The sequence below is a fragment of the Poecile atricapillus genome, chromosome W, assembly GCF_030490865.1.
Source record: "Poecile atricapillus isolate bPoeAtr1 chromosome W, bPoeAtr1.hap1, whole genome shotgun sequence".
Classification (NCBI taxonomy): Eukaryota; Metazoa; Chordata; class Aves; order Passeriformes; family Paridae; genus Poecile; species Poecile atricapillus.
Window position 1 is genome coordinate 34,254,289 of NC_081288.1, and position 11,759 is coordinate 34,266,047.

At 34.2% G+C, this 11,759-nt stretch overlaps 1 protein-coding gene across 1 annotated transcript in view; it reads left to right on the plus strand.

The window, feature by feature from the left end:
- Positions 1-9,050, plus strand: part of LOC131592205 (POC1 centriolar protein homolog B-like) — a 49,118-nt gene extending 40,068 nt beyond the window's left edge. The window contains exons 11-12 of the mRNA XM_058863565.1: positions 6,043-6,225; positions 7,423-9,050. Of these exons, the coding sequence (XP_058719548.1) occupies positions 6,043-6,225; positions 7,423-7,530 (291 nt within the window). The 3' untranslated portion in view covers positions 7,531-9,050. The remainder of the gene's footprint in view (positions 1-6,042; positions 6,226-7,422) is intronic.
- Positions 9,051-11,759: the final 2,709 nt, after the last annotated feature.

Genomic DNA, 11,759 nt, shown 5'->3' on the forward strand with positions numbered 1-11,759 from the left:
CATTTTTATATGAGGGTAGGTTCACAAGAGGAGGAAAAAAGCAGTGGTAATGATTGTACTGTTACTCCTGAGAACTTCCCATGATTTCAAATAACCAAAAGACACGGGAATTCAGTATCTGGTAAGGTGGGACACTACTCTGTTATGCTTTTGCTCTTAGTCTGTTTGAGCTTAATGCCCTACTTATGACTAATTATTTGTAGTTGTTTTAATCACACTGTCAGAAATATTTTACTATTAGTAGCAAATGTACCATGTGTTCAAAATTTAAAGGTTTATTTTTAAAAAGCAGATCATGCCAATTTTTGTGATTCATTAGGAAGCTTACCAATGTCACTTTTTTTATAAGCCCATCTTAATGATCAGATCTCTAAGATATGCTTTTAGAAACTGTGGTCTGTAGTTTCCTGCTTTGGAGCTTGTAGAAGATTGAAGCCTGTTAATAGCCAATTGAGTGACATAGGCTTCTATTTTTCCTTTTTTTCTTTCATTTTTCCTTGAGGGGATTTTTTTTTTTATTTCTATAAATAAAACTTCTCAGGCATCCTTATATATGGATTCATTTTACTCAGATTCTGTTCTTAACAGTCATGAAGCAAAGGGAGACTGGGAATGCAGTGTTTGTGTCTGTGTTCTGTGTGAATGTTTCATGGGAAAACATTTGGGAACAGGCAGAGGTGATAAGGTTATGTGTAAGGATTTTTCACAAATTGATCATGCACCACCCACAGAGTTTTGGCTATTTTGCTTTACAGAAAACAAAGATGAACAATTACGGTTTGCTGTTTGTGACATCATTTTATAAGCTAAATTTAATTTTCTGCTGAACATCCGCTGGTAATGTCATGGTAATAACTTCCTATTGATTAATTAAATCTGTTCCTTCTCCTCCTTATTTGTAACTTGCATAAAGTTGCCCAAATGTGGGTTTATGTTTTTACTAATGGGCTGTGAATGGAAAGACTGTACACATTTTAATTTTCTTCTTTGCTTTGCTCAGAAGTAACAATTTAAAATTGATTGCCTTATTAAAATTTATTATCTCAAAATAAGCTATAGCTCTGATGACTCTCAAAATAGTTGGTTTTTTTTTTTTTAATTATGAGACATTTTTATGACACGTCTGGTGACATATAGAATTGTTTATGAATTGGTAGCATTTCAAGTACTTTAGAAAGGGGCTGATTAGAAGGAAAGACTGTGTAGAAAGACTTTCTTTAAAAAAGAACTTTATTTAAAATAAAATGTAAGGCTGAAAGTGTTGGACATGAGCTGACTGGTGTCCAAAAAGAGACTAGTGTCACTCCTTTACAGCAAGGTTTTGGCATTTGAGTGTTGTGTTAGATTTCAGCAGTTTTGGACCCTTTGCTGAGCTGGAGGAGATTTTGCAGTTAGATATTAGGAAAGGTTAAAATATAAAGCAAATAGTCTTAAAGTTATAGCTACATACTTGATCTCTGACAGTGTTTAAAAAATCTCTACAAATTTATATATAAATTTGTATATATATATTTTATAATATATATAAATATATATATGAATATTATAAAAATAACCATTTTGGACATAAGTTATATAAGTTGAAAATTTAAAGTGGTCTTATTTCATTGCTCTTACGGATTTTTGAAAGTTCAATTATTTGCTTATCTGTGTTTGAGTTTTGACAAACATCAAGATCTTTGCCTTACTTCTATAAATGCTTTCATGTTGTACTGTGTTCATAAGTCTTTGAATATGTAACAGAAAAATCTCAATTTGCTGCTTAACCCAGTAAATTACAAGAAGACTTTTCCACTACTCTGACTTGCGATGCTGGTGGCAGTTTACTGAGATACAAAATATTCTTTCATGGCCTATTTGTCTGATATATTGAACTTTGGATCAATTTTACTGTAGGAAAAAAGAGACTTTTAGTAGCTTAACATTTGCTCTCATTACTGAATTGACACCTTTCCTCCTTGGGTTGAAAGAATCTCTTTAGGCTGGGTTTAAGAGCAAAATTTGTCATCATTTTGTAGTGAAATTTCTAATTAATCTTCAGTGTGAACCTCAGAGTAGAAGTGTTCCTAGAATTTACCACTGTCTAATAACCTCAGATTGTTTTCTTCTCCTGTTCCATTCTTCCATTCATTTAAATTAATTTAAAATCATCATAAATCACAGACAGCAATTTTTGAATGTCATTGATTGTTAAATCTATTTTTTATTAATTTTGAGTACTCAAGGATTAATAGATTATCCCTGGGACACTGAACTTGCAAAGCAGAATGCCTGTAAGCAAAGTCAGAGAGTATCAGAGTTTACAGTTGCACCTGTTCTGTCTTGTGCCAGTTAGTTGCTTTTACCATTCAAAGGCAAGAAAATGAATGTACTTCCCATAGCATTAGTACAAGTAGCTTTGTGAACAATAGACAAACAATACTAAGTTTATTTACAGTGAGCTTATTGTTACTGGTATCTGGGAAGACCTGGGTCTTACTCACACCTTCTTATTTCCTTCAGAGTTAAGGACTGTGAGGTCACAGAGCTGTGTTAACCTGAGGTGAGGAAGTTCTGGCAAATGGTTTCCTGGAGCTTTCAGGAACTGAATTACTATTGAGAACCCTGCTCTTCCTTAGGTTTGATTAAAATCAGCAACAGATGCTATAATTTTCAGAGAACACATACAGTTGTCTACAAAATACAATTTAATAAGATTTACAAATTGTCCCTGCACTGAGTGTTTTTCACTGATGCTTTTAACTTCCTTTATCAACTGTGTTTCTTAAGGCATGTGATAGTTGGTCAGGATATACTTCTGCCATGCAGAATATATAATGCATGCTTTCTGCTTGGTTTTCCTGCAGTGTGTTCCATCTACCAGGCCTCCAATTTTTCCTAAAATTTATTGCAACTTAATCAGTGAGTTATTTGTCTCTCTGTCAAATTTAGCTAATCGTGGTTGAGGTTTGGAATCTTTTGGGCAAAGAGTCAAAATTTACAGACAAAAGCAAGGTTTCTGTAGGCTCCCTATCTTCCTGTTTTTCTAGAAATATCACTGAGAAGTCTATTCTAACAGACTCTCCCATTGTAGTTAAATACAGGAGCGTTCTTCGTAGTGTAAGATAGGAGTTCTTTAATGCATGGCAATATTTTGTCTTTAACATTTGAATGCCAAATTGAACTTAATCTTTCCCATGTTTATTAGCATTCAAGACTATATTCATCTTGTGATTCAGTAAACATGCCAAAGCCTTCCATTAATACTGTTTCCCAAGAACCTCAAGATTTATCTTCATAATTTGGAAATAACACAGTGAATATGAGTTCTTCTAGGACTGCATTAGCAGTATCTCATATCATAAAACCTTTGTAAGGGGAAGATATGGACAGTCTTAAGATGCAACAGTCCTATATATCATGTTCATCTAAAAGTACATGGGAGACATTGAGAGGCAAAATATTCCAAGATACTTGAAATGCTTTCTTTTGAAAACTTCTAAAACTTTAAAGCAAGGAGTGAAAGCAAAGTAAAATTAACTGAGAAATTAATTTTCTGCCTATCTTGTCCAAAAACCAAGCCATTTGTATTATATTTCATTTTGTGCTAACAGGTTACTCTTTTTACACTATACAGCTCCTTGGAGTAATTTGAAGTTGACGTAACAATTTTTTTCATGTTGCGAAGAAAATTAAATTAATGGTATTGTAGAGAGGAAAGCAATTAAACCATCTAGTTAGGAGTGGGAAAGTTCTGGGTTCATGTCCTTTCTCTTTTGGAATTTTTATGTATTTTATTCCCTTTTGTATATAAAATATAAAGCCTCTTACGGGAACAGAATTTACCTGCTCCTGGCTGAGCATTCTAACCACCGAACTAAAGCTTTCTGTTGACCAGTGATATACTTGAGCAGCATGGCTGGAGAGGGTGCCCTTTCTTCCACAGTTTTGTGCATTTTAAAGGGCAACAGCCTGGCCAACAAAACATTGCTCTATGATTCATGAGTTAAAGTAGATGTGACCTGAGAATGCCAGTTCTCTTAGTCCATTGCAGATGTTATAACCATTGTGTCTTTCTGTAGAACAGCCTTGTACGTTTAGTGTTTGAAATCTCTAGTTTGATGTCTAGCACAGTTTTATTTTTGCCACACCCTGGTATCAATATGCATCACTGATAGACTTCAGTATTAGTTGCATTAGCCATTTATTATTTGACATGCTAGGTTCATTCGCTTAAGTCAGTCACCAAGGCCAGAAAGGAGGGTGGAAAGGAAACTGGAAGTACCTTTCTGTGAATTTATCTGTTTCTTTGTTCATAAATCAATGAAAGTGATGTCAGTGAATACCATGGTACTATCAGACCTTGAGATGGATTTCCTCTGGTTTCATAGCATTGTCAGTTAAGGTCTGAATTCCATGCCTGGGGATCTGCCTTGTCTCTACTAATGCCATGCTCTGCCGTGCTCTGCACTTCATGGCTTCTTGCCTGGGGACTTGAGACCTGTCCTTGCAGAATATAACTGCACAATGGAACTTTCAACCCAGAGAGGGCTGTAAGACTTTCTTCTTTTCTCTCTTACCTCACCACAGTCTCTGCTTTCTGCCTTTTCCCACCACATAGGACTGTGCAGGATGGCGCTCAAGACACAGGAATGTTATTGTGGATAACGCAGCAGTATAAGTTCACAATAATATTGATATTACTTAAATATAAAATAGTTACATTATCATAGTAGCAGTATTTAATCCATCAGTCTCTGATCCTATGTAATTCAAAGGCAGGGTCAACTATGTGTAAATCATTCTTGACAGGAACTCATCAACATGCCTAGGTAATCTTGTAAAAGTCTGCCAATAATTCTGCCTAGCAATTTACATCTACAAGATTATTTTAGAGACTTAGGGGATTTTTTTCCAATGTTTGACAGAGATTTTAATACTCTCTCCTTTGAAAATCTCTTTAGCCTTACAACATAAATATATTTTGGGCACATTGTAAATGCTGTGTATATAAAATACATCAGGTGAGACTAAAATTTCCCCTTTGCATAGCTAATGGATGTTTTCATGGGCTGTCAATAAATTCCAGAGAAATAGTTTAATTGTAACCATTTAAAATGTTTATTTTTGTAAATGTAGATATAGCAAATGTAATTAGAAATAGTAAAACTTAACTACCACAATTTATTTTAGTCTAAAGGTAAACTAAAATTGTTTGAAGATATAAGAAGTTTTCAAAGAAATCTCAGTAAGTCATTAATTAATCAGGCAAAGTTTTTGTGAAGGACTTTCTAATGAATTAGTGATGATTTAACCTTTCATGACTCAAAAATACCATGAAGAAGCATGAGGCACAGACAAAACCAAGCTGGTGGGGAAGATCATCCTCTCTCATTTAACCTGAAGCAATGTTGATACATCAAAGTTATTTCTCTCAACGTTGCATTGTGTGGATCTTTTCTGTGGTTTCCTTCTCCCATTTTCTGAAGGAATCAATTTTTCAAAAAGTACCATCACTGAACAAATAACTAGAAACTACTTTTTTAATGCTGAGATGTTAATTCATACTGAATAAAGGTTTCATACTATGAAGTTGGAAGGAGCGCTTGTGGTCATCTAGTCATATGGATTTTTCATCCATATAACTACTCTAAGTGAATTTCTTTGTCAACCAGATATATATTTTTGAAGAAAATGTCCCTCATTAATTGTATTTATTCAAGCTTTAATTCAAACCCTAGTGGGTACAGCACATAGCTCTTCAACCATGTGTACCTGAAACACGTACCTAAAGACTGCTAAGATTTTCCTTGTTGCCTCATCCATCACAACTGGAATTCTCTCTTAGGTCAGAACAAATTGAAGTGTTATGAGTTGGACCTGGTACAAAAAGCAAATCTGAGGGTCCTTGTGTGTATGCATATATGTGGAGGGTTTTTTTTTTAATTAAAAGCCTGATTTTTAATTAAAAATTTAATTAAAATCCTGTCTATCTTATGGTATGGTTCCACTTAAATAAAGACAAAGGCAGCTGAATCTTCAAATTATGTTTCTGTATTGAAGGATATGGACAACAGTGAAGAACTGCTGAGTCCCTCTCCTTCTACCTTGTCAAGAAGTTCAAAAAGGAAGGCAGAGAATGAGAGCAGGTCAGATGTGCATAGTGTGGGACTGCACAGAAGCATCTCCTCCTCCTTGGACAGTGCTTTGGACGACATTGTGGGGCAGCTGAATATGTTAACTCTAGTAAGTATGCAGTAACAGGTGACACTTGCAGTGCAAAATGACAGTGCTGTCAAAGGGCAGCAATACCCTGGAGTCATGTTGATAAATCAGAACATTAAAGACTATGGGGTTATTTTGGATAGCTCTATAGTCAAGTGACTGTTTTGCTGTTTTCCTTTCAGAAAATATTGTTTGCATTTATTGCGTTTGCTAAAAGTAAAGCTTCCTGATACATAATCATAAAGATTGGTGCTGTATTTTTAAGTCTGGGTGAAGAGAATCACTGTATTTCAGTAGTGAGATCTGGGGTAGTTTTGTCAGAAGCCAGTTGTTTAGCAGACATTCCAGCTGGAACAATCGTGCACTAGCAGGGGATGAACAAAGTAAATTGCCAATGTTAAATCAATTAAATAACCAATAAATCCATTTCCAAACTTAGTGTGTGAGGTGTTGGCTTAGGTAGGAATCCAAGCAGTGTAGTAAGCTCTAGTGCCAATGAAACTGCTCAGTCTCAGTGACTCTGAATCACTGGTTTGCAAATGCTCAATACATTTAGCTTATGTTTTAAGATACTTCTTTGTAGTCTGTAATATATTGGCATTATATCACTTGAAAATGGAGCAGCTGAGCGTTTTTTTTCTGTGTTCTTTTGCAATATGAATATTAAGTAGGAAGAAATAGGTTTTGGGAAGTATGGAGTCAAGTCATGAGTTGAAAATTACTTGTGTAGTAAGTTGGATGGAAAAGAAAGTGCCAGCCTGGGTCCAAAAACCTACTTTTTCTGATGAAGATAATCTCCTAGAGAATTAATACCTTTTAATAGTATAATTTTTTTTCTCACTTCCTTTTCTTGGGGATTCCTTAAAAGTTTCTTTTAGGTTTTTGAAATACATAATTTGAGGTCACAGTAATGGCTGTTGAAATATGGATGTAACTTTCACGTAGTATTTCAGAGTACTTTACATTATGCATGTATGTATTTCCCTTTCTCAGTGAAAATGTTTTGTGAAAACAAAAACCTTTAGACAATCTCCATGGAGACGAAGGCATAATTTTTAAATTCAGTTGTAAATAGTGGAATAGCTAAGGAGATGTCATTTTATAGTATTTTTTTCCTGTTGAGTTCAAATTACTTTTCCTATGTTACTGTGTTGCACACTTCTATAATACTGTGTGAGTAATATAAACCAAATTGAAATTATTCTCTTCTTCATGCAGACTATTTCAGTCCTGGAACAACGTCTTGCTTTTACTGAAGATAAATTGAAAGAATTCATAAGAAATCAACAAAAAATGTTAAAGGAAAGCAGAAGTAATAAAATATGAAAATGAACTATGTTGATGAATGTTACATAAAATCACAAGGAACATTTCTTCACTGGATTTTGCTATAAGCAGAAACATCAAATCAAAGTAATGAAAATGGAAGAAATTTAAAAAACTGTTTCAAACATTGATAGCAAGCAGATATTCTGGTTATCTATTCAATGAAGTGTAGCCCAATCAAAACTAGTATTTTCTAAATCATTTCCATTGAACATCCCAGGACTCTTATTTCAGCCTAATCAGATCTTTGAATATAACTAAGCCATTAGCTACATATTTTTAGGTTAATAGAAGTTATTATGTAGGTTACCACTGTGCAGATTTTTAAACTCAGGCAAGGATTGTGAAAATAATGTTCTTTGTGCTAAGACAACATTACTTAAACACCTAAGTTAAATAATATATAATACAAAAAATGTCAGAGGTGTTCTTTGTCTCTTACATATTCTCAAGTGTTTTACCAAAAAGTAGCGAGTTATTCTATGTCTTCTAAACATTTTAATCATGATTGCAAGATGATGTAGTGTGAAAACTTTTAGTTACAAATACAAAAATTAAGTCGCTTAAACTTTGAAGCTATAATTGCATCTATGTGAATTCAGCTGCAAAACTGATGCATTCGAACACTTCTGCTTATCACATCCCCATCAACATTCACTTCTCATATTTAAAAAACAAAAATCAGCTTTATACTTCTGAAGAATATATTTGAACCAAACACAAAATGATACAAAATCAAGGCCATAAATACAAAAGATTCTTATCTTATGAGAATGTTCACATGTGCTCAAGCTTTGCATGCTATGAATGTACCCCATCAGGTAATGCATTGTGAATGCAGACATAAGTCAGGAAAAACTTTGCAGTGTATGATGATTTGGGTTTTATTTTTATTTTTAATAAAAATGCATTTCTTAGATGATTTTAGGTCTTATTTTTTAATGGAAAATATTTATTTTCTTTATGTCTGTCTGTTATTTTTTTTACATGGCAATTGCAGAGCACCAGTTGTAAATCCACAGTCAAAACTAGGTAATCGTCTGTTTCTGTAACTTTACGCATGTGTTGAAAAGTAGGACACCTGAACTGGGGGAGCATTTTAATCCAATTCTGCAACTGACTGTATATAGATAAAGCCCATTTCCCAGGCTGAACCTCATTAACATCAACTTTAGTTCGACTTTAGTACACAAGCTTACTGTGCAAATATGACTGCAGTTAGAGCCATAGAAATGTGCAGTCAATTTTTCCTGTATAATTTATTTTCTCTCTCAGCAACCACCTTCAGATAGCCAGACATCCCCTCACTTCCTTGGTTAACTCTGATTTTTTACCAATAAGTACTATATATTTGCAGCTCAGTCTTGAGCACTACTGCTTATGGCAAAGAAGCATAAAATTTTTGGATGCAACTGTTTCTGGACAGCATCCTAACCACAGATTTTTTTGTCAAAGAATGGTTTTACATTGTTATTCCAGCCTGACCTTTGATTACACAATTGTTTATAATACTATGTAACACAAAGTTATATAAATGCTGTCTTTTAGATCAAATGTACTTCACTTTATGAATTTGCAAATATTCTTGTGGTCTTTGCCTTTTCTTGTCTCCATTAGAAAACACTTTTGTATCTTCTATGTAGCTATTAAAACTTATGCTTATTTCTTGTTTTCTCTTGGTGGACTATATACATATATATGTATTAATTTTGCAGATTTTTTTTTTAAAGTTTTTTCAAAATTGTTTATCAATAATATTTAGATATTTCTTTTACTTCAGTATTTTTTAATAAAATCTCTGCTGGAATTTTCCCTTCTGCCTTCGCTCCTATTACTAATCCCTCTTCCTTTTCAGTACCTATTATCTGGAGCATTTAATTCAGTTTATTCCTCCATTGTTTGTGAATCTGATGAACCAACATAAAATTCCCAAATTAAGACATGTTATTGTCATTCCATTGGGTGATCTGTTGATACTGAAACTCAACATGATGACACTTGGGAGTATGTCTGGTCATGGTTGGTTAAAAACAGGATGGATGTATTTTCCACAAGCTGTGATGGCTCTCCTAAAAGATAGCCATAACCATCTAATATGATGTTTCTTTTCAAAAAGCATTGATGTGAACAAGTTATCTTATTCTTAATTTCTAATAAACTTATGGAAAGAAAATACTTCCTTTAAAAGCACCTGCCAAGGCTATTAAACTCTCAGAAGCATTTACTCTAGGGTTTGTATTCTGTCAAATAAATGGTGACTTGACTAATTGGAATTATAAAACTAGAGGAAAATGACTGCTATTTAGTCTTGTGCTTTTGCACTACACGAAAAAATAATTGTGTGGATCTTTAAATTATGAAAATTATATCTGTATTGGAGACTGCATTGAAGTACTGATAGCCCATACTTGTTCTGAACAAGCTCAGCAATGTACCCGATGCAGTACAGTTTCCCTCAGGCTAAATTATCCCTCTGATACTAAATATAAATAGGCCACCTGGTGGAGAAAGACTGCTTCCAGGTTTCAGGCCTGTTACTGCAAAAATGGCTCAATTGCTTATTAAAAAGTATGACATGTAGTAGATCCCTAAGGTTCGTGTGTTGAGAGAGAGAAGGTGGAGGCAGGAATAGTTGTTGCTGGGAGACTGTCTCTGGAGAAACCCAACTTCAAATTCCTCAAGTGTCAAAGCCCTGTGCAGTAGCTCAGCAGCTCATTGCAGCATACTTCAGCAGACATTTCAAACCGGAAATGTGCTTCCTAATTGAAAGAAATGCTACCAATTGTTACTTCAGCATTCACTTTTATAAAAAATATGTCAACAGTAGCAACATTTAGGGTTTTGGAAAACCAGTTCCCAGAGGTGAATGTATCTGTGCAGTTCCCTTGTCTTTGGGGGGATTGTTGATTCTTGCTTTTACACATGTAAGATTATAATTAGTTTTTTCATTATCATCTTCTTGGGGAGAAATCTAAACTGTAGTTTTAAATTTTGATTATATTAATCTTCTAGCTGGAAAAATAGTGGTAGAACAGGTTCTCATTGCCATTTTAGGATGTCCTGAACAGAGATTTGAAAAATAGAATTTACCATCTTTATTTATATCTGTTTAATAAATACACTGTACTATTTTTAGGGTTAACAATGTTCTTTTTTATTCCTAGAATGTTTTTTTACAGTGTTGCTGAATTATTTGCATTGCTATAGCACAGCATAAAATCACTCTTGATTTTTCTACTGACAGTAGCCAGGATGTGGCTATTTCCAGGGACATAGCTTTATGTAACCTGTTTACCTTGTAAGACTTGTAAAAATCAGAAATTCTGTACCCATTGCCCCAAACAATTAATGAATATGTATGTTCACATTGGATCCAGGAACAGTATGTTTTTGTCAGAGTACCCCCCTCAGGGACTTTTGCACGCTTCGGATGCGTAATACAATTGAAGCTGTTTCTTTGTGAGAAAATAGGTTAATGACTTGCCAAAAGGCAGATGTTAATTGGAAAAAGTGCATACAAATCCTTTTCTTTACGATGTATATGGGTTGCATTTGTTATGACTTGCATCCAAGAACAGGTGCAATTTCAATTGACTCAGCTAACAGGATGTGCTGAGTGCACTCCTCACCAATTTCACCAGAAATTTTAAATCCAGCAGAAAAAAAAGAGTTTCTAAATTAGTCAGTGAGTGATAAGCTGCTTTTATTATCTGTCTTAGAGCATATTTATAACTTAATATTGTACCTACAATTAAACATCTTAATAATATGAAAATAAAATCTTTGATTGTTTATTGACATTGTCAGATTTTTCTGGTGAGCACTGAGGTACCTTACGTGAGACAAAATGTGTCATCTTTTAAAAATTATTTCTTTCTAAGACAGTAGTTCTAGACAAGGTACCACCAGTGTAATTGTAAATAAAGCAGAAAAAATGTCTTTTTTGCTAGCACATTTCCTGCCATGAAGCTACACAATCAGGTCAAGGTCTTTGGCTTGCCTTGTTTCATTTTCTCACAGTTCAGAAGCAAAAGTTAATGAAACAGGTGGAAAAAAACTATCTGGGTGTGCCAGGGTCAAAAGAGCTGCTGTTGGATAGTTTAACAGTTTAATAGTTTTGTATTTAATAATTTGGGAATTTCCAGGCTATTCCTTTTCTTTTGAAATTTCTAGGCTACTCATACAAGTCCACTGCAACTGGAACTTGTGGTTTGGATCCACATGCCTAG